The 22,959-nt window shown below is 60.4% G+C and overlaps 2 protein-coding genes across 3 annotated transcripts in view; one reads left to right on the top strand and one right to left on the bottom strand.

Annotated features, from left to right (window-relative positions):
• LTO1 (LTO1 maturation factor of ABCE1) overlaps positions 1-22,959 on the top strand; it is a 67,341-nt gene that overhangs the window by 7,363 nt on the left and 37,019 nt on the right. The gene's annotated exons all lie outside the window — the stretch shown is intronic.
• Positions 8,317-20,830, bottom strand: CCND1 (cyclin D1). Its single transcript, XM_061407288.1, has 5 exons — positions 20,402-20,830; positions 18,610-18,825; positions 17,943-18,102; positions 13,997-14,145; positions 8,317-11,602 (listed from the first exon to the last, which is right to left on the bottom strand). Exons 1-5 carry the CDS (start codon positions 20,597-20,599, stop codon positions 11,438-11,440), a joined length of 888 nt encoding a protein of 295 aa, XP_061263272.1. The 5' UTR covers positions 20,600-20,830; the 3' UTR covers positions 8,317-11,437.

Below are 22,959 nucleotides of genomic sequence, written 5' to 3'. Positions count from 1 at the left end.
GCGGCTTCTGTGGGAGGGCGGTCCTGCTGCCCCCTAACCCCTGTTCCCAGCTCCTCGCGCGTCCCCCTGCCCCCCTTCCCCCCTTCCCTCTTGCCCCGTCTCGGCCTCTCCTGTGCCGGTGTCAGCCAGCCCCCCAGCAGCCCCTTCCTCTCCCCCATCCCGTGGGGCTCAGCTGCCTTGTTGGTGGTCTTCAGGGCCTCTGGACCCTGGGCTTGCCCTGTGCCCACCCAGCTCCTTCTTGGAGGGTGAGACCCCATGGCCGGGAAACCTTGCTTACCGGAGAGATGTCCTGGATTGTAGTACAGAGTCCCCGCTCCGTTGCTCACACCCTGACCCCACGATGCTGCCTCCAGCCACGGGGTCTGGAGAGCTTGCTCTTCTGGCTGATGGAATGGTGGAGGATGCTGCAGGGCTTCGGGGGAAGGAGGAGACGGGATCTCTTTTGGAAGTTGTCCCTTGGGGCTGTGATACCGGAATTTTGACAGGCAGCTACTGATGGAGCCACCCCTGCGCCTGGCAGGGCCAAGCCAGGGGAACCCCCTGATGTCGTCCCCTAGCAGCTGTGCCAACCAGCCCCTGAGGCGCCCACTGGCCGACTTCGAGTTACAGGAGCCTGGTGCATGCCCTGGTTCTGGGCTTCCCAGGTGGCGCTAATGGTATAAAGAACCTGCCTGGCAATACAGGAGATGCAAGAGACATGGGTTTGATCCCTGGGTCGGGAAGGCTCCCCTTGAGAAGGAAATGGCGCCCTGCTCCTGTCTTTCTTGCAGGGGTTTCCATGCCTTGCTCACCTCCCACATCCTGTCCCATCTCTTCCTGTCCACCTAACCCTTGGATTTCACCAAGGATTCACCCCCTCTCTGGGGGGCTCAGGTTTCCCAAGGCCTGCTCACTCTTCCCCCATCGGAAACCCCCCAGCATATTCTTGCCACGTTATCAGTCAGCCCGGACTGCCACAGCAGATTCCCCACACCGAGGGCCTTAAACAGCAGGTGTTTGCTGTCTCCCAGTCGAGGCTGGAATCCGAGACCCAGGTGTGGGCAGGGCTGGTCCGTCCTGAGGCCTCTCTCCTGGGCGTGATAGATGGCCATCTCCTCCCCATGTGCTCACATGGGCATCCTGTGTTCTTAAGGACCGCAGTCCTGTTGGATCGGGGTCTGCCTTGATGACGGCTTTACATTCTGAGGTCCTGGGGATCCATTCTTCACTATGAATTTTGGTAGGGACATCATTCAGCCCATAAGAGCCACCCCGTCTGGCTGCCTGGACAGACTTGACTTGGGAGAGAAGAACGCCATTCCACTTAAAAGTTGAAGTAACTCCATTTTGTTTTTCTTGAATATTATAATTGGGAATAAGCGGACTAATCCACCTTCCAGCCAAACTTACCCTTCAGGACTACGCTCTCAGGCACCGTGATGGTTGAAGGGCTTTACACCCACCCGGGGCTGGATGGCAGCCGCCACACTGAGTTATTTCACCTTCAGCCTGTTGTATTTCTCCACCAGCGGTGAGGAGAGAATGGAGTGATCTGGGGGACGGATAAGAAGTCTTAACTTGCCAAGTGGCTGTCCGGGGCCGCCTTGACCTTCCTCAGGTCCCTGAAGCGTCCACAAAGCCTGCGAGGTGGGGCCATTGTTCCCCACCCCCGTCCGACCCCCCACCCCCGCTGCAGATGGAGGCATGGGGCACCCAGTTGAGCTGAGTGATGAACCCGACGGCTGCAGTAAGTGGCCGACCTCAGGCCTCACTAAGCACAGCGGGGGTCGAGCGGTTTGCATGAATTATCCTTAGCCAGGACAGAGCCTCATTTTTCTGATAACTCACAGCCTGTCTGTGTGACCAGTCTTGCATCTAGCTGATTGGAGTGGAGGTGGACGGATTTATGGGTCGGGACCCGTGCTGGCTGCGGTAGTAGAGGCGGGAACAGAACGGACCAGCACCTGCCCCCAACCCTGTGAGCAGGGCTCACTGAAGTATGGGTGGGGAGTCTGGAAATGTGCGTGGGGGGTGTGTTCAGCTCTGCCTGGGGAATAAGGGAGTGGGAAGGAGGGCAGGAAGGCTTCCTGGAGGAGGTGACCTTGGCACGACTCACTGGGCACTTTCGTTTGTGTTCAGCATGCCGGAGAATGTCTGTTCTACCCTGCCTGAGAACACTGTGTAGTCTGGAGAGATCAAAAGCTGCAAGTTAACAGGCAAGGTGGTCCCAACCCCACAGATATTTCAGTCCTTAGGGAGTGAAGTGAGGAACTGGTCTGCAGCCCAGGAGACGAGTCCCCAAGTGAGTCTGATCAGGCAGAGAAAAGTGAGTGCTCTGTTCAGTTCCCCCAGGACATGAGCGTCATGCAGATGCCGGGCCAGGACCTGAGGGCAGCAGGGTCCTGTCCGCGCCATCAGTACTCTGGGGCTCAGTACGGACGTCACGGTTCCAAGGACAGTTGCTTCTTGCCCACAGCCCTGATGGTGACTACACTCCTCACCTGACATCCAGGCCCTGGCTGGTCTGTCCCTGGGGGGCCCCGTGGAGCCAGCGCTTCAGCCCCAGCTCCTGGGTGCCCCGTGATCACATCGGCTGGGCTGTGGGTCGCCGGGGTCGTAGTGAAACCTGAATGTGGTCCTGTCTCTGCTGACTAAAGAGTGGGACGGAGCGGGGAACCCCTCGCTCAGGTAAACAGCCACGAAACTGAAGACTTCGTGGCAGGTGTCGCCATCCTTTCAGCCAGGATTTACTGAACTTCCATTTTTCCCGGTGGACATGCACCCCTGAGATCACGGGGTGCTCCACGAATGTGCTCTCTAGCTCTGAGAGCTCAAACACACCTGTTGGATTGAGCCATGTCCCCTAAAAGACATGAGAACATTCCAGCCTCTGGCACCTGGGAATGGACCTTCTTTGGAAATAGGTCGAAAACATGCAGACCGTGGGGCCGTTAAGCTCTGAAAATGCCGGGAAGGCCACATCAGACGAACTCCAACAGTAAGGAGCAGTCCTGGGCTCCTGGAACAAGGGGGCTGGCTCGATCCAGCAGCTTTCCTGGAGGCCTGGTCCCCTTTCCTGCTCTCCTGCCCGACCAAGCTTGCTCTCAGGCTCCATTCAGTGGCCGAAGCTCCCCAGGTACCCCTCGCGAGGCGGCGGAAGGGCTGTGCCAACCCCCGGAGTCCTAAGGATCAGGGTGGAGGACTCTCTTGGCCAGAAGCTCCAGAAAAATCTCTCCCCAAGTCTCGCTGGCTGTTAAATTTCACAGCTACCCTTGAACCTGCCACTCTTCCCAGGGGGCAGATGTGCTGCTGGCTCTGAGCGCCTCAGCACCTGTCCTGGAGCCAGGGAGGGGGTCAGTCCCCCCAAAGCCACGGAGCTGAGAATGGTGCTTCCCACCGAGCGAAATCTGGGGGCTGGCAACACCAGGAGAGAGGCATGAAGACCAGGAACTGCCAGGGGAGGGAACCGCCCTCGGGGACCAGTGGGGCCTCCTTGCTCAGCTGGACACTGCACGGGGTGACGGCGATGGCCCTGGCGGGACGGGGGCCCTTACTCAGTGACGCCCGTGCAGCTGGTGTGTGCTCAGGGCCTCACGGACCTCGAGTCATCTGTCCTCGCATCACCCCTGGAGGCGGGCACTGGACAGAGCCCATCTCGCTTCCTGCTGGGCGTGTCACAGACGTTAGCACGCGCTCCTGGAGCCTCCATTCTCACAGACAGGGCTGTTGCCAGTTTTCTTTTTTTAATTTTGGCTTCGCTGGACCTTCATCGCCTTGTATGGGCTTCTATTAATAGCTGTGCGTCGAGGGCTCAGCAGTTGCAGCACGTGGGTTTAGTTGCTCCAAGGCATGTGGGATTTTAGTTCCCTGATCAGGGATCGAACCCGTGCGTCCTGCATTGGAAGGAAGATTCTTAACTACTGGACCCCCAGGGAAGTCCCACGACGATCCCCATCTTCTGGGTAAGAAAGTCCAGGCCCAGAAGGAGAAGCCACGCAGCCTGAAAGTTGCAGAGCTGAGATCCACCTCCTGGATCTTTTCCTCTGAATGTGCTCATGGGGGAGAGGTGTGTCTTTCAGACAACCACTGACCACATCAGATGCTGCTGCTAGCGCGCCTGGCCTCCATTCTGACCGGCTGACCAGGATGCTGCGCTGACCACAGGGACCGCTGACTAGACGCCTTGGGTGGACCTGACCCCAACCCCTGGGCCTCCGGGCACATCAGGGCCCCGAGTGGAAGCGCTAAGCGTAGGGTGGTTGTTGTTCAGTCGCTCAGTCACGTCCGACTCTTTGTGACCCCATGGATGCAGCATGCCAGGCTTCCCTATTCTTCACCACCTCCCAGAGTTTGCCCAAACTCATGCCCATTGAGTCGGTGATGCCATCCAACCATCTCATCCTCTGTCGTCCCCTTCTCCTCCTGCCTTCAGTCTTCCCCAGCATCAGGGTCTTTTCCAATGAGTCGGCTCTTCTCATCAGGTGGCCAAAGTATTGGAGCTTCAGCCTCACTCAGCACCAGTCCTTCCCGTGAATATTCAGGGTTGACTTCCTCTAGCACTGGCACAGGGTGAAGACGCTCAAATGAAGACTGCGTGCGTTTTCTTCAAGTGCGTTTTTGAAGCCCTTGTGCCCTTCTCAGCAGGCAGCCAGGCTGACTGATGGGGCGGGGGGTGCAGTGCAGGCCCCAGAGACACAAACCCGGCCACTGGCCTGGCTCCGTCACTTCCCCGCCATGTGGTCCTGGCTCAGTGACTTCACCTCCCTGGGCCTGTTTCCACACCTGCCGCAGAGGTCGGCTCAGTCCCGCCCTCACCCAGACGGAGGCTGGCTGTGCCCGGGGCTCCATGCAGCAGGTTCAAGGAGCTGCATGGAGAACAGAGCCTGTGAAGTCCCAAGTGCCCACTGCCTGGCCTGGCCCTTTGTGGAAAGCCTGCCAACCCTTGACCTGGAAGATGGGGTAACTGTCCCTCCCAGAGTGAACGTGGGCTCCGCGGGACCCATCCCCGGCATGCCCCCTGCCTGTCAGAACCCCTGGAGGCTGATTCAAGATTTAGGGAGAAGTGACGTGTTTGGCCCATAGCACGATATCTGGTCCCCAGGGCGTGACTGGTGAACTTGAGCTACTGACCTCCCTTGATGGGACCGGGAGGACCACTGCCTTGCGAGCTCCAGGCTGTGGGCTCACCTTCCAGCTAAACGGGTCTTGCTCTGGAGGACCGCCCTGGAGAGGCCATCTCGGCTGCCATTAGCTGCAGCTCATAAGGACGAGCTGAGCTGCCCCGGCTGGTGGCAGCCCTTCGGTGAGGGCTCCCGCGTCCCCCCGTGCACCCTGGGCTGGCAGTGACAATGCCCCCGGATGTGGGCCTCCAGCCCTGTCGCTGAGCTGCCCGCCCACCGGCCGAGGCTATTGTCTCCTGGGCCCCGGTGTGGCTCAGGGCAGGGGCCGGCGGGCAGGGGGACTGTGGGAACGGATTAGAGGCCAGGGGCCGGCTTGCGTCCCCCCTGCACCAACTCCTGATCAAAGGCATTCCTGGGATGACAAAGCCCTGTGCACTCGGAGGCGGCCCAGCATGCGGGACACACCCCCCACACAGGCGCCCCCCCCCCCCGGAGCTGGGGCTGGGTTCATGGTGGGACAGCCGACCCCTGCCACCTGCAGGGCCCAGAGATACAGCTGCCTGCTTCCAGGGGGACAGGGTCGGGGTAGGCGGGAGGTGGGAGCCTGGCCCGCGGCCGTGGTCACCCAGGGCCTGACTGTGACCTCCTCTGCAAACATGCCTGCCCAGGGACCACCCCCCGCCCTGGCCTTAGCACACAGGCTGTGTCCTGGGGCTTACTGGGCCTCCTCAGCTCCAGGGGAGCCCCCAGCCCCGGATTCCTCACAACACGAGGGGCCTGCCCACCACACCCGGGTCCCGAAGGGCCTCTGCAGCTCCACGCGGCCCCACTGTGTGCAGGCCAGGGGCGCACCCCACCAGCCAGACGGCTGTCCTCCAGGGCTCACAGTCCGGAGCAGGGAAGCACCGTGTGCGATGGTTCCCGGACCACCCAGAGCCGCCCGTCTGGGTGGGGTGGAGAATGCAGGCAGAGGGTCTTAGGTCGCCTGGGGGAGGGCGGGGGGAGGGGACTCCAGACACAAAACTCAAGGGGTCTAGTCCTCCGGCGTGTCCTGCAGTCCTGAGGGCGGGAACTTCGGGTATAGAGGGGGGTGACGCTGAGGGAGATGGGGGCGAGGCCCCAGAGACGGGCCCAGGCCCCAGGACCTCGGACGGAGCTGGAAGGAGCTAGAAGCCCCAGGGAGGTCTGGCGGAGGGTGGAGGGGCTGCCAGAGGCAGAGAGACCGGCTGGGAGGCAGGGAGGCCCCAGGTGAGTGGCCATGGGTCCAACTGAGACCAGGCTTCCAGAAGGGGACGGTGGACTGACATGGGACAGCTTTGTCTCTGAAGCCCCGCAAAGGCCCAGGTTTGTTTTCATGACAGGCAAGGGGCAGCCAGACCGCCAGGGGACGGGGCCTTCCCTGCCATCCCAGGAGGGGACCCCAAGGGGACCGTGGCAGTTGGAGAGCTCTGGGCATGCAGCACAACTGAGGGGAGCCCACCCCGCTCCTCCCTGGGGCTTCGGTGCTGGAAAGATGGGCCCCAGAGGACCCTCAGCCCAGACCCTCTGTGTGCTGGGGGTCATGCATCTCGTCCACACGGGGTCCCCCGCTTTGGCTCCCCGCCTCCCATGCTCCACACACAAGGGCCACCTCCCCGTCACGCCCTGTTCCTTCCACTGTCCGACCTGTCAACCCACGAACAGATCTTCCACCTGAAACCCTAGACTCCATAAAACAGCCTGCAGCCCCGGCTGCCCCAGCATCCACCTCCCCCGACCCCCTGCCCCCACAGCTTCCTCTGTCGATTCTCACTGGAACTTAACACAATCACTGTGTGATGAACACAGGTGTGTTCAGTCATGTCCGACTCTCTGTGACCCCATGGACTGCAGCCCGTCAGGCTCCTCTGTCCATGGGATTCTCCAAGAAGACTGGAGTGGGTCACCATTTCCTTCTCCAGGGGATCTTCCCGACCCAGGAATTGAACCTGTGCCTCCTGTGTCTCCCACACTGCAGGCGGGTTCTTTACCCACAGAGCCAACAGGGAAGCCCCCACTCCCCCCTGAAACTGCCTCTCAAGATACCCCGAGGCCCTGGTGGCATCAGAGCCTCACTTGGGCCCCTCTAGGCCTGCAGTCCGCGGGGACAGACCGTCAACGTCTCTGGGCCCTGGCACGTCCTGGGCTGAGCCACTGCAGAGATGCAGACTGGGCCCTGGCCTTCAGGTGCCCCCCCAGCCCCGCAGCTCCATCCCTCCGCCCTGCCATATGGGACCCCCTTTTGGAGCGCCCGGCAGGCTCCCGGGGCAGGGACCTTGCCTTCTTCCCCACATCCAGCTGGCAGTGCTGGTGCGAGGAGGCTGCAATTCAAGCCCCTCCACCCCACCCTCTCCCAGAAGCTACAGGTTCCACGGACTCATGGGTCCCCCACCCCTCTCCCTGCAGTCTGGTACACAGCAGGCGTTTCCTAAGGGCTGCAGTGAGCTGACCTGGTGCATAGTGGCGGACTGGCCACGTGACCCAGGCCTGCTCCTGGCTCCTGAGCTCCTAGCTCAGTGAACACTTGTGGGGGGCGGGGGGAGGGCACCTCGGGGACCCCCAGGTTTTGAGAAGAGGCCGCGGCCCCTGCAGGGCTGGGACCAAGGTTCACATACTACTTCCTCCTGGAGCTGGGAATGTGGGCAGTTCACAGGCTTCTGAAGCCCAGAGGATGCCTCGCAGGTGTCCAGCAGGCCTCCCAGGCCGCCAGGTCCAGGTAGAGGCCACTGGACTGCAGACTGGACACTCACGTCACTCCCCCGGGCTCAGGGCCCCTTGGGGCCACAATTCACCTAGAGCAAACAGCATTTTGCGCCAGAAGAGTAAGGAATGCCAACTTTACTTGACTATCTGCAAATAACCGGGGAGGGCAAACCGGTCAGACGTGGGCTGATCCACTGGGGGACAGTACGGTCGCATGACTGGGCCCCGAGCCGCTGTCTGAAGCGGTCAGGGCCACCTGCAAGCATGTCCCCCATCTCTGGGGGCCCCACGTGGCCCACCCCACCGCAGACCTCTGGGCTGGATTTCCCCCTGCTGCTCGCCAGGGGACCGCTGATATGTCGAGGTGTTCTTGGTTGTCACGACTGGACGTCCTGCCACCTAGCGGGTGGAGGCCAGGGAGGCGGGCAGACACCCTGCGACACCCCACGGCGCCCGGGGCGGCCCGCCCCAGGAGACAGACAAGCAGGCGCTGCACTGGGGTTTTACCAATTTTATTTCTAGACTTTTCACGTTTGTCTTGTTTCCTGCTGGAAACGTGCCGGTTACATGTCTGTGCTGGGAAACACCGCGGTGTGCGACCATAAACACACACAGACCCCCCCGAGCGCCCGCCCGCTCGCCGCCCCGGGACAGACTGCCCCCAGACCCGCCCCCGCCTTTGGCCTCTGAGCACACACGTTCCCCCACCCTTGGCCATGGACAGATCGTCCCGCTCGGACCCCTTTTGGTTCAGACAGAGGTGCCGCAGCCAGGAGGGTTGAGGTAAGCGCAAGCGGGGGTCTGGCTGCAGGGTGGGTGAGGTGGGGCTGCACCCGCCAGGGGCCTGGGGGTCGCGGCTGCCCCGTCTGGGGTTGCGGTGGACGGCGCAAGTCCTTTTGGTTCGGCAGCGTGCTTGGCGGCTCTTGGGCATACAGCCCCGTTAGCTGGCTTATCGTTGAGATCTGAAGTCTCTTTAAATGAGCATTTTTTTTTTTCTTTTTTGCTATAATGACCAGAACCACAAACAGAACACTAATATAACACATACAACACACCCCAAACCGAGACATGGTCCGGGAGCGATTGCAATCATGCCAAATGACCAAGTCCTACAGCACAGCACCACGGTGGCACATGGAGACACACTTGTTACAACAACATCAACAACAATAATGCAGTTTTCATAGCTAAACGCAAAGAACGACACAGCTGTAAAAACCTACTGGATGGTCAATCTCAGGTCAGGTGGAGAGTCCAGCACAACAGGCGCAGGGCAGAGGAAACGGACATGGCCTGTCTCCAGAGACGCCCAGGGGTCCTCGTGAACGTGGCCGGGGGTCGGGGATCCCCACCGGGCCCCTTTTTTTGGGTTCTCGTCCACGTGTCTGTCTGCCGAAGCAGGAGGCCGTGGGTCAGACGGCCTGACCGCCTGGTCTGCAAATGGCTAAGTGAAGCTTGAGGTATTGTGAAACAGGAACCTTTTTGGAATAGAGCAGTAATCACATTAAGTCAAAATTGATCACATAAAAAAAAAAAAACCTACAAAAAAAAGGCATCCGTAATACATTTTTTTTTTCTATGAGAAAATTCAAACTAGAACATGGCTAGTATATGACATTGTAAAACAAACCAAAAAAAATCTGATCCTCCAATAGCAGCAAAACAATGTGAAAGATAAAGAGAAGCAACGTGGATGTTTCCAGACTGTTCTGGGAAGTCATCGGTAGCAGCGAACAAAGAAAACGGAACCGCAGCCTGTCCCTCGCGTGGTCCCCGCCCGCCTCCCCTCCGCACACTTCCACTCTCACCTCCTTGCTCCCTTCACACTCTCCCTACAGGATAATTACAAAAAGGTACACAGCCAAGATGTGCAAATTACCTATCGGTTGCTAAGTTTCTTTTATGAAAGGAGGGGTCAGAGATCGTGTTAGAACTGAACTTGTCTCCAAGCATCCTACTTGTCCTCGAAACTGATGCCTCTCCAACTGGATCACTCTGGGAAACACCAAACAGGCCAGATCAGCTGAATTCACGTCTTTGTGTTTTTCTCTCGGGATTTCCCCCCCTCTCCTATAAAAGGATCTAACTTTAATAAACTGTCCTACACTTGCGACATCTAAGGCAGAAAAGTGTGTGTGTGTGTGTGTGTGTGTGTGTGTGTGTGTAAATCAAGGGGAGATTGCATTACTTTATAAATCATACTGGCCTTACAAACACCCTCTGCAATAAATATTCTTTTTTAGCCTTAACTATAAATTATATATTTTAGTGTTTAAAAACCTTCCGTTGCAAAACATCTAAAGTTAACTCTGAAACTGCTGGTTCTCTAGGCAAACCTTTAAGGCCTCTACTTTCAAACACCAGTTGGCACTGAAGGATTCCTAAACTTCAGCTTCTCTACAGAAAAGGAAAGGAACACACCATCCTGGCAACGTGAAGAATGAATGCACACTTTCTTCTCCTCGACCAGAACCTAGTCCTCCAAAGTATCACCACCCCCTTCCGCTAACACCACAGTGACAAGCACCTGCCTTGCGTCCTGTCTGCACCCTAGTACTGGAATATCCCCAAACCATTCCATTTGGAAACTGTTCCCCGCCCTCCACACACCACAGAAGCAGAGATGTCACCTAGAGACTGAAAGTGCTTTGAAATGGAATGGTTTTGGAATATAGAGAAGAAAAAAAAAAAGAAACCCAACAAAACAGAACAGAACAGCTGTAGATTTCACCTGGATATAAGCAGGCTGCAGGTCTGTTGAGTGAAAAAAAAAACCAGCATCTCATAAACAGGTTAACTACAAAAATATGAAGATTATAAAAATAGAATATATTAGGTCACTATTGCGGTTTCTCTTTCCTGTAGTGGACGAGGAGTTGGTGGCGGCCTTCCGTCACCGTGATGCAGGCCGGCGCCTGACAGACCCCCTGGTGGTCAGTCCACAGGGAGAAAGAGGATTAGCCTTTCCAAGATGCCAAACTCTAATGCTACCCTAGCCGAGAGGTTACATTACATCAGCCATTGACAAGGTGAAGGTTACACGCCTACCTACAAAATAAAATAAACAAATGACTTATAAAGTGACTACATGCATAAGCAAGATACAGGATGCCTAGAACTGCTTTAAAGCCGTGTCCTTAAGAAAAGCACACGAGTATGCTCCCCTATCTAAAATCCTCTTCTACTTTAAAAATGGGATGTGGACTTTTTTCTATTTTTTTTTTTTAAGAAACATTTTTATGCTTTTTTTTGTTTGTTTTAAACACATAAAGAATCAAATCTAATCCTCTCCCGCAGACTCGCTCCTTGTGTTAATGTCTATTCTTACAACACGGAGACACAAACACATGAATATCAAAACTAGTTGATTACGGGGCTTAAAATCCTCTATTTTTGTAGCACAACCCTCTTCCCTCTCTCCAGCTTAGGGTTATGTAAATACTATTTTTTTTTCCTCTCTTTTTTTTTAAAGACAGCTTTTTGGGTACTTTTTTCTTTTGCTTAAGTCAGAGACGGAAGGGAAAAAGAGCAAAGGAAAACACCAGGACAGTGAGGAGGGGGCCGCTGTCCCCCCGAGGGGGCCAGGCCGGGGCGGCCCCTCCCTTGCCACGGTGCCCTCAGATGTTCACGTCACGCACGTCGGTGGGCGTGCAGGCCAGGTCCACCTCCTCCTCCTCCTCTTCCTCCTCCGCGGCTTTGGGGTCCAAGTTCTGCTGCTGGGCCTGGCGCAGGCTGGACTCCAGGAGGGCTTCGATCTGCTCCTGGCAGGCGCGGAGGCAGTCCTGGGCGAGGGGGGTGGGCACCGGGCTCTCAGAAGAGGCTCCACTAACCTCAAATGCTGCTTCCCTCAGACTCCAGGATCCACAGTGCCGACCCTGTCTGGCTACCAGCTGCTCCCCTGCCCTGGCCCAAGGAGCCCGCAGATCACCCAAGCGGTGGCAAGCCCACTCAGGACCCAGGGGCTCCGGTGGACACAGCTGACCCTGTCCACCTGTCCGGAGCCCCCAGCAGAGCCCAGCCCCCAGGTTCCCACTGGCCCCACTGCGGCCCCCTCAGCACATTCAGCAGCATCATCTGAGCCCGGACAGGAAGCCCTCTGAGCCCCCACTTCTTGGACTTAACCTCTGTCGTGTCAGCCCTGGTGGTGAACCCAGCCTCCTGTGATGAACGGCCGTCAGAAGCGTTAGGCCACGCCTGACAGAGGATGAACGCCAGGCGGCCCCGGGGGACCTGGGTCCTTTACCGCCGTCCTCTCCTACTCGGGCCTGCATCCCGGAAGATGCTCCGGCTGGGCATGGCTCCCGCCTGCCACAGACCTCCTCCCGCAGCGACCACCCCACGAGTTCAAGGGGGAGGAGGAACCATGGAGGCTGTGGGCCTCTGCTGGTCCCACCCGGGGGCAAATCTCCCAGTAGCTCAAAGGCGCCGCTGGTAGTCGGGTGGCCATGGCTCCTGGGCTAAACAGAGGCCACACAGGCCTTCTCTTCTGGAACCAGGAGAAGGCTTCAGGGCAGTCCGGAGCCCAGACCCATGCCTTTCCCACTAGAGGAGCAAGGTTTGGCATGAGAAGGCACCCCCAGCATCCACCTAGATGGGGCTGGCTATGGTGAACATCACCCCAGAAAAGTGAAGCTGGACCAGGAGGGCTTGAGTGAACCCCTGGGGATCTCCCACGGGTACAGGGATTACGGCCTGGGGAGGCTTCCCGAGACGCCTTTTCAATATTCATCATGGCGAAGGAAGAAGGCATGTATGTGCACATGGCCCCATTTTACAGAAGCGGAAACTGAGGCCCGGAAGGTGTGGCGGGGGACCCAAGACTGCCGACACCCTCTTCAGGCTCCCATTCAAACACCCACCACTGCCTCCGGAAAGCCCCACCACCACCATAGCAGGAAGGCCCCCTCTCCCCTCCCGGGGACAGCTCACTTGCCCCTGTAACTCGGGGGGCTGTGTGGTGGAGCTACAGCAGAGGGGTACAGGAAGGGCCCCCTCTCTGCGGAGCCCCGCACCCCACAGCCCCCTCAGCCTCATCCCATGGAAGGCAGACGGGGCCACGCCTCCACCACCGAGAACTTTCTGTCTGAACTCAGTGCTGTTTGTCACCTGGTCACCAGACTAACGATTCCCCCACCACTCCATCCTTCAGCCGGGAAGCCTTTGTCTCAGGTCTAATGAAAACAATCTCTATTCAAATGAGGGGTTACGCAGCCATTTCCTACAACTGTCTGGGGACAGCACCATCGTTGGCGTTTTTGGCTGAGGCTGACCCCTGGCAGTGAGGCTGAGATGCCCACTCCTTCCACGGGACTCCCTCTCCGAGATGCCCACACCTCCAGACAGGAAAGCTTCCTCCTCTGGGGGTCACGCAGGCTGCGGCCAAGCGCCGTTGGCAGAGGACAGGCGGGCGTCCACCCCACACCCCGCCTTCCTCTGCCTCCCGCCTGCTCGAGGGGGGACCACCAGCAGCCCGAGCCAGACCTGGACGGGGGTCAAGGCGGTCACTGTCTCCCCCACGGGACCCTGGCAGGGCCGGTGTGACTCCCCCGCCACCAAACCTTGCTGGTCTAATTTGGTAAATGCCCCCGACCCTTGTAATTGTCACTTTGTTTAGGAAAAGAATGGGGGATAAGACAATGGCATCTTTAAGGAGAAAGAGACAATGGACTCTGGCTTTCACAGAAGCAGCCTCTCAAAAGGGGCCATAAAAACAAGTTGTCTGGAGCGGGCTCGCCGTGGAGGGAGACCTCACAGGAGCCCTTGTAAAGCTTCCATTTATCGGGCATCCACATTGTCGCCCGGACAAAGCTCGACGGGTCCCCACCCCACACGGCATTAGGGCATGGACCGTTGACCCCGCCTGCCTTGTGGCCCCTCTTCCTGGATGGCTCCCCCACCCCGGGAGGGGTTTAGGCTCCAGGGGCCCCCAGGGACCACCCTCCTACCCACTGACAAGTTCCTGGAGTCTTTTCTCCCCAAAGGAGCCCCACCCCCCGGGAAAGGGCGTGGAGTGCCCCCAGGCACTCTGCCAAGGCTGCAGCCTGGCCCGTGCTGCCGGATGCAGACAGCCGCCGGTCCATCCATCCTCCACATGGCCCCTGCTTCCCAGGCCCTTGATATCTTCTAGTGCCCAGAGCCGGGCAGGCCCCCTGCCCACACGGGAGCGGGAGACTCACCGGGTCACATCTGATCACCTTGGAGAGGAACCGCGTCAGGCGGTGATAGGAGAGGAAGCCGTTGGCGCTTCCCAGATGCAGGCCTTGAGCCGCGGCCGCCACGCTCCCGGCGGCCACCATGGAGGGCGGGTTGGAAATGAACTTCACGTCTGTGGCAGGGGGAGACAGAGAGGCAAGGGGGTTGAGTGAGGGCGCCCCGGGACCCTGTGTTCAGGGCCCCCCACCCCTGGCCTGTCCTGCAAATTTCAAAGGGATGGTCAGGAAGTCGGCGAGGCTCCCCACGCCCCAGCCTTGGTCATCACCCTGGGCGGCAGAGAGAGCAAGTCAGCTCAGGCTCCCCGAACACGGCCCGTGACGCTCATTTACAGACGCCAGGAAAGCAGACCAGGAAAACCGCTGGCGGAGGCCTCTTGGCATGTAAGCCTATGAACGGATCGCTTATTCACACAGTACATAGAAGAGTCGTAAGAAGGTGGGGAGCGCCCACAAGGAAGGCGGTGTCCCTCTACAACGCGAACCCCAAGCACCGGGGCAGCCATCCTCCACGTGGGAGCGTGCCCAGATGTTCACTCCATTTACCTGCCCCCAGGGACTTGGGAGGGGTGCAGCGTGACTTCATCACTGCATCTGCGTGTCCTCAGCAGCTCTCCCCACGCTGCTGGGCAAGTGTCCACCCAGGCGGCGGGGCGGTGGGGGGAGGCTGGCTCCCTGGGTGGCACCCAGCCAAGGTCACCCGTCAGCCACTCCCTGCTGTACGCACACCTGGCTTCCCTTCAGGAGGAACAGTGTCATGGAAGGTGGAAAAGCCACAAGGGATACTGAAGTGACCCAGGGCCTGCAGGCTACCTCTGTCGTTTTCAACGAGGAATGACTGGCGGGAGGCCGCTAATCTCAGCATCTGAATGGGGGGGCGGAGGGGGGGTCCTCTCGGCCTGGAGTTGGGCTCTAGGAGGTCAGTCCCCACCGCCTCACCCTGCACCACTGAGCTGCGTGGGAGGGGACAGGGCACAAAGGCAGTGCGGCCCCCGGGGGACGGGGGAGCACGCCCCCGCCCCACGGCCTGGCTTGAGATTTCATTGTAAGAGCGAACAGCCAGGGCCTCCTTTCAGGGAGTGGGAGCCCGCAGAAGGGCTGGGAGGGGAGAAAGACAGCCAGCCCTGAAGGGGAGACAAAGTTGGGGCTGCACGCTCTAACCACTTAAAAAAGAAATGCCCCCGTGAGGTGTGCCCCCCACTTCCCTCTAAACAGGAGCAGGTCCACCCAGCCTGGGAGCATTTCATCAGGGCCCATCAGAATCCCAGACATGGCTGTGGCCAGAGCATGGCTTCTGACTGGCTGCACCTTGAGAGCCCCGTCCAGCAGGGAGGGATGACATGCTTGGACGGCATGCACAAGCATAAGCGTGCGTCCGTGTGCGCCGTTCCTATTTGCTGCCCACTCCATGGGGTCGCCAAGAGTCAGACACGACTGAGCGGCCAAGAGTCCAGTGGGCCAACGCCAGTGGGCATTGGAGCTGACCCCCCTCGGGCCTGTTCTCTCAGCCTGGTACTGTGCCAGCCTCAAAGAGGCGCTCCTCACAAGAAACGCTCTACTGCGTACACCCACAGGCCAGGTGGCACTCCTGGTAAAGAATCTGCCTGCCGGAACAGGTGATACAAGAGACCCAGGCTCGATCCCCGGGCTGGGAAGATTCCCCTGGAGGAGGAAGCGGCCACCCTCTGCAGTATTCTTGCCTGGAGAAGCCCACGGACAGAGGAGCCCGGTGGGCTATGGTCCATGGGGTCGCAAAGAGTCGGACACAACTGAGCAAAACTTGAGCACAGAGCGTGCACACGTGGACACACACATTAGAAGCAGAGCAAAACCCTACCCGGTGTGTGGGTGATGTGCCCCACCACCCCTGGGCACCTAATCAAGAACCTAGGTCTGCCAGGCACATGGACCAGGAGGAGCAGACAACCACCCCCCTCTCCAGCACCTTCTAAAGGGACCCCTGCCATGTGGAGGACACAGCATCTCCTGGGACACGTACTCATGCCTCCACTTCACAAAACCTGTTTGAGGCTGTAACATGCCCTTCTCATCCAAGAAACTACCTCCCACCCCCACTTGTGACTAAAGCACACAGCTGTGCCGCTTAAGTTCAACAGCCCAGGACCCGGTTGAGGGGTGCTGCTCCCTAGGCCCCCCCAAATGCTGCTGCAGATGAAATGCTGAGTCACCCCGGGCCATCCCCCCTCTTTCACCCCAGGTGTGAGAAGGTATCTGTGTAACTCCGGGCCAGGGGCACTGGCTGGGCCAGTTCTCAAGACAGCCGCCAGAGCGCAGGCATGGCCTCTGTGCCCAGCTTCTGTGCTGTCTGCACCCCACCCAGGCCACACACCCCACTTCCCAGGGGTCCCTGGAGTTGGCGGGGGGGCCTCCGGGCTGTCCCAGCCATCCTCCGGGGAGCGCGTGCAGGAACCGTTCCTTGCATTATCTGCGGGAAACTTGGTCGTTTCTCTGAACCACTTTCAGCTCCATAAAAGGCTGCCTGCAAATCTCTGGAGGCTTCTCTTCTCGGAGGCATCTCAGCCAGAGAATGCCTCCCTGCCCGCTTGCTGGGCTGGCCCCTGGAGGCCGGGGAGACACATGTGAGAGCCCCACCACCACCACACTGTCCCTGCCCAAGGGCGGGTGCTGTGGGGCAGGAGAGCCAGGGGAGGGGGCACCCTCACCCCTCAGATCCATCCAAGCTGAGATGTTTTTGGCCTCTTGTCTGCCCCCACCCCACGGCTCACTTGGCAGGACTTCTGAGGGGTCCTTCTTAGAGGGGTTCACGCCTTGAGCAGGCAGAAGAAGCAGGTAGCATAATCTCTCCACCTCCCCTAACCTGGAAACCTCAGCTACTAGAGCCTCTGGACATGGAGAGGGTGACACAAGATGGTGGGTGGGGGACCCCACCCCAACCCCTCTTTGGTGGAACGTGGTCCTCAGGTCGCCAAGAGGGAGCCCCCAACAGATCTGACTGCTGAGGCCTGGTGAGGGGGAGAGACGGCCCAGAGAAGAGCTGGGCAGGACGGGGCTTGGGTCCCTGGTCAGGGTCCCCAGGGGTCCTGGGCCCAGAGCATGGGATCCAAGGGAGGAAGGGGTCAAAGGGCTCAGGGGGCAGGGCTGGGAGAAGCAGGAGGTGGCATCTGTGTCTCCCTGGGTTCTGAGTGACTGGCCGCCTGGGGGCTGGGGAGAGGGCCCTGCCAGGGAGGGTCCCCCAGGGATGGTCCAGAATGGTGCCAGGGGAGTTGCAGGGGGTGGGTGGGTGGGGCTCCTGCTGCCAACCGCAGCGGCCTGAGCCCAGGCGCTCTGAAGCTGCTCCCAGGAAGAGCAGGGAGCAGAGCCGGCGCCCCTGGCAGGGCCTCAGGCAGACAAGCGCCTCTGCTGGCCACCCCCGCGTGAGGGCCGCGGCCGGCGGCCCAGAGCACGTGGTCCAGGCACTGCCGGCCGGCGCTCCCCACCCTTGGAGGCGCCCCTGGCAGGTGGCCCAGCCTGGGAGAGGCTAGGAGGGGGACCCCGCAGCTCAGGCTCCTTGAGGACATGGGAAGAACGGGTGGGGAGGGGGACAGTGGGGGCTGGACGGCCAAGGTAGACCCCTTTCAGCACAGAGTGACCCCTGCCTGCAGTGGGGAGCAGAAGCTACAGCAGCTGGACACAGGCAGGCGGGCCACCCGCCCCCGCAGCCCCCAGGCATTGGGTGGTAACAGACCAGCCTCTGCTGCCCCCGCCCAGGAGGCAACGCCCCCCTCCCTGGAGCCCTTAAAAGCAGCCCAGCCCTCTCTGCTCCCCAGAACAGGGGACAGAGGAGCGCTTCCAAGAACGGGAGGGGCCCGGGGACCATCTCCACCCGACGGGGTAACCGAGGCGGGGGCCAAGCAGCTCCTCCCGGGCACCAGCGGCGGGGCCAGCACCCTACCTGTGGCACAGAGGGCAACGAAGGTCTGCGCGTGTTTGCGGATGATCTGCTTGTTCTCCTCGGCCACCGGCATCTTGGAGAGGAAGTGCTCGATGAAGTCGTGCGGGGTCATGGCCGCCAGGTTCCACTTGAGTTTGTTCACCAGGACCAGCTCCATGTGCTGCGGACCCGGGGGAAACGCGTGTCGAGAGGCGCAGGCGAGGACCCCAGTGGAGCAGGGGACGGGGAGAGGGGATGGGGGTCGCTGGAGGGTCCGGGAAGTGAGGGGGACAGCGCGCGACCCCACATTCCGAGCAGGGACGGTGCTGCTCGCCAAGGGTCCTGCCCTAAACTCAGCCTACCCTGGGCCCGCGGAGACCAGGGGTCCGCCCACACCTGGAACGCGGGGCCGGGTCTACCGCGCGGGCGCCGCCCCGCCGCCGCCGCTGGAGGGCGCGCGCCCCCCACTTTTCGCAATGCTGGGGGCGCAGAGGCGGTGGGAGTCGGAGAGAAAGCCAGGGGGGAGGCGGCGCGGCTGCGGGGCGGCGCGGGGCCCCGCCCGTGCGGCCGCCTTCCTTGGGGGCCGAGGGTCTCTCGGCGGCCCGCCCGGGACCCCCGCGCCTCCCCCACCCCGGGGTCCCGCGGCTAACGGGGCGTTCGGGGACCGTGGCGGGGGTCCCAGGGTTACCAGCAGCTCGTCGGGCCGGATGGAGTTGTCAGTGTAAATGCACAGCTTCTCGGCCGTCAGGGGGATGGTCTCCTTCATCTTCGAGGCCACGAACATGCAGGTGGCCCCCAGCAGCTGCAGGCGGCTCTTTTTCACGGGCTCCAGCGACAGGAAGCGGTCCAGGTAGTTCATGGCCAGCGGAAAGACCTCTTCCTCGCACTTCTGCTCCTCGCAGACCTGCCGGGGGGCACCGGGGGCCGTGACCGCCGCCGCCGCCGCCGGGAGCGCCCGGCCCCCTCTGCGGAGACCTCGCGCCCCCCGACCCGGCTCGCGCCAGGGCGACTGGACTGCGGGGTCCCCGAGCGCGCGGAGGGTCGGGGCTGGGGGCGGCAGAAGCCGCCGCTGCCGCGCCCCCCTTCCCCGGGACTCCCCAATACCCACCCACCCCGAAACTGAAAGGGAAAGTCCCAGCTAAGCTGGCACAGTGGGGGCGGGAGCGGGCACGGCTGGGCGGCGTGTGCCGTGCGCGGGCTGTGGGCCCCGGGGACCCCGGCCCGCGTGGGTGCTTCGGGAGCTGCCAGACCTGGGGTCGGCAAAAAATGGGGCGCAGGGCAGCGGGGAGGGCCGCGGGGCTGGGCGCCGCGCTCGCAGCGCCTGCGAGACACAAAGGTGGCGTCCCAGGCCGCCGCGCCGCATTTCCCCAGACGTCATCTTTTCAAAAAATATTTAAAAATATAAAAAAATTAAGTGGGTACATAAAAATCCCCTGAAAATGACCCTCAGACTGTCCTTTACCCAGGCCGGGAGTCGGGAGCTCGTTGCGGGCTCAGGGGAGAGCCCCAGGAATTCAAATTCGGGGGCCCCCCTTCCCCCTGGGCGCGGGCGCCGTTTCCCTCTCGCAAGGGCACCACGCCGCACTTTCAAAAATTATTTTAAAATACTTGCGGTGCCCCGGGGAGCCCTCTGAAAGCCTGCAAACGTGCCCCTGGCCCCCAGCTCGCTCCAGACAGGTCCCCCAAGCTGAGATCCTGGCAGATGAGGGTCCATTCCTAGCGTCTTGGGGGCCACGCGACCTTGCAGCCCGGCGTGCTCTCCGGCCCAAGCTGGCCTTGCGGGACGCCCCGGGACCCACTGCTTGAACAAAGGGGCCCCCTTTCCCGAGAGGGGTCCCCCCACAACTACCCGAGCTCTGTCCCCGCGCCCCTCCCGCTGGTTCCCGGCGGCGGCACGGCCCCTCGCGGCGGCCCCAAGCGCCTGGCCGGCCGCTCCCCGCCCCCACCCTGCCCCCAATTATTAATAAACACTTTTGCTTTGCAATAAAAGAACAAAGATGGCGCATAATACTGGCACGAGCTGCCCTTGCATACGTGTCCATGGATATTAATTTAAAAATCAAATCTATGCCCCCTCCCCCTGGAGCTGGCGGCTCAGCAGCCGCGCGGCGGCAAGAGGAGGCGCAGCGGGGCTGCGCGGCGGAGGTCCCGGCGGGGGCCACAAAGGACGCCCAGCCTACGGGCCCGCACCCCGAAGCCACCTGGGGGGCCCGGGCAGTGGCTTCCCCCAGGGCACCCCTCTTCGACAGCCGCCCCCCCCCCCCCACGAAAAGAATTATCTAACGACCCCACCCCACCCCCTCCCTGTTCAAAAAAATACCCTGAATATCTATATATTTTGGAACTACGATTCCTAGCAACACTCTGGCAAACTTCAAAGTTCGGGTGGGAGAGAAGGGAAGGAGATGAGTGGCAAAGAAAAGTGGGCTTGCGCAACAAGTCGCAGGAAAGTGCTAAGACAGCCGCCCGGAGCCCCGCACCTCCAGCATCCAGGTGGCCACGATCTTCCGCATGGACGGCAGGATCTCCTTCTGCACACACTTGAAGTAGGACACCGAGGGCGCGCAGGTCTCCTCCGCCTTGAGCATGGCCCGCAGCACTCGGTCGTTGAGGAGGTTGGCATCGGGGTACGCCCGGCGGATGGTCTCCATCTCGCAGCACAGGAGCTGGTGTGCCATGGTTGGGGGCTCGGCTAGGTGGCCGGGGGGTGGCGGTGGGTCCGGGGCTGGGTCGGCGCTCGGCTCGGGCTCCTGCTGCCCCGCGCTCCCTCGAGCTCGTCTGCCCCTAGCCGGAGCGCGCGGACGCTGCTGCTCGCTGCTACTGCGCCGACAGCCCTCTGGAGGCTCTAGGACTTTGCAACTTCCAACAAAACTCCCCTGTAGTCCGTGTGACGTTACTGTTGTTAAGCAGAGATCAAAGCCGGGCAGAGAATGGGAGCGGGAAGGAGGGGGGCCGGGCGCAGGGGGAGGGGGCGCGGGCGCCGAGCGCCGGGGAGCGGCGAGGGGCAGAGCCCAAAAGCCATCCCGGAGGCGCCGCGCCTGCACCGCGCGGTGTTGCCCCCGAAGCCGGGTTTTCATAGAAATGCAAACCGTCCTAAGGCAGCCTTTCTCCCCGCCGGGGAAGAGGGGTGCAGGAGCGGGGGTTGGGGGGGGGTCTGTCCTCCCCGACTGGGTCCCGCAGGATTTGGGGGGTTGGGTGAAGGTGGCTCTGCAGAGGGGGACAACTAGGAGGGCGGGCAGGCCACACGCAGCTGGGGGAGACCGCATGGAGGGGGGACGCTGGGGTTCGGTGACACTCTGAGCCGGGAGAATGGGCGCATTTCCGAGAACGCCACGAGGGCACCCACGGGCGGAGGCAGCCAAGGAATCTTAGCGTCTGTCTTCTTTCATTTTCATTAACACGTGTAAATTTCAGGAACCATTTACCATTCAGGGACTCAGGGCAGAGCCGACAACCCCGGTGGAGGTTTCATTCCCGCACCGAGGGGGGTCTGTGCAAATGCCGGAGGGGTAACCCCCAAAGTTAAAGGGCTTTCAGCCTAACATGCGCTCGCTCAAAAAATAAAATAAAATAAATGCCCGAAAATTCCAGCAGCAGCCCAAGATGGTGGCCAGCATTTCCTTCGCCCTGTCCTCCTCGCCTGGGGGATCTGCGCGCTGTCTTCCTACCTTAGCTAGTCCATTCTTGCGGGGGGCCCGCAACCCTCCCCCCGCGTCCCCGCCCTGTGCCGGCAATTTAACAGCTAGAAAAACACTCTGAAAGGAAGGCTGCAAAATAGTGGTCTCTGTCCTGTCTCATTTTTTAAATTAAAAATTAAGCTAAATCGCTGGAAATACTAGTCGCCTCCCCGCCTGGGAGAAGACCACCGGAAACTTCCTAATTGGCTTTGTTGGGGGTGTGGACCTCTCTTCACCTTTAGAATTTGCCCGGGGGCTGCATTCGTGAGCCTGAGGTGGTTGGCGGGGGTCTGGTAACAATCAGAACAATTACAAGTTAAAGAAATAGGTGTATTGATCTGATGATTTTAAACAAAACCTATATATATTTGTGGCTATACGCGAGTCCCCAATATTAATCGCCAACTTCTAAGAATATAAAAGAATATAGTTTTTTAAAATGAAAAGATTCAGTCTCTTTGGTGCTTATTTTTAAAATAAAAGGACATCTTACCCAGTCTTAACATTTTTTTTTAGTTTTTACTCTACCTGCCCCAAATTAAGAACACTGTTCATTAACTTCCCTCTGAATGTAGTCCAGTGTCATCAAACCATCTGATACCCTAACGTTAAAGGCTCAAAGAAAACGGATTAAAAAGCCCCCCCTCCCCTTCGCAAGGGCGCACACAACAGGACAAGACCCCCTCACTTTTCAGAGCTGATTCCCGCGCCCCTCCCCCGCCGAGGATCAGGGTTACTAATATTCCGGGTCCAGGAGGGTAATTACCCTGGGCTCACGCCTCGGGAGGAGCGGATGGCCCGACATGGGCGCGCCCACCGCCGTGTCCCCCTCCCTGGGCACCCAGGCTCGCATTGGGCCCCGGCACGCGGGAGCCTCGGAGCATCAGCCCGTGCACGAGGGCGGCGGGGTTGCTTTTCATTCATAAAATCCCGACCCGGCGGCCGCCGGGATGATTTATGGGGTTGCGCGCTACCACCGGGTTGCTTCTGTCCCCGAGGGCGGGAGGCGAAGGGGCCCGAGCCCCGCGTGTGCCCGCACCCGGGCCCGAGGCAGGCTGGCCACGGCGAGGTGCAGCGGGTCGTAAAGAGGATCGCCCACTCCGGCGGGACGGACTCCAGATCCAGGAGGGAGCTTCCCCCTAACCCCGGAGAAAGACGGAGGAAACTGGAATTAGCATGAGCCAATGGGGGAGCGGCGCTGTTACTAGGCGGGCCGGGCAGATCTAGACGAGGAACTTCGTTGATTTCCCCGCTCAGGGACGGGCGCAAAAGTGCAAGCCCGGCTGCCGAGCGTGAAGAGCCGTCCAGGAACCCGCGGGGGGAGGCGCTGGAATTTGGTGCCGGGTGGGGAGAGCCCGCCG

This window comes from Bos javanicus, chromosome 29 (genome assembly GCF_032452875.1).
Source record: "Bos javanicus breed banteng chromosome 29, ARS-OSU_banteng_1.0, whole genome shotgun sequence".
Lineage (NCBI taxonomy): Eukaryota > Metazoa > Chordata > Mammalia > Artiodactyla > Bovidae > Bos > Bos javanicus.
This window is presented reverse-complemented; position numbering and strand designations above follow the sequence as displayed.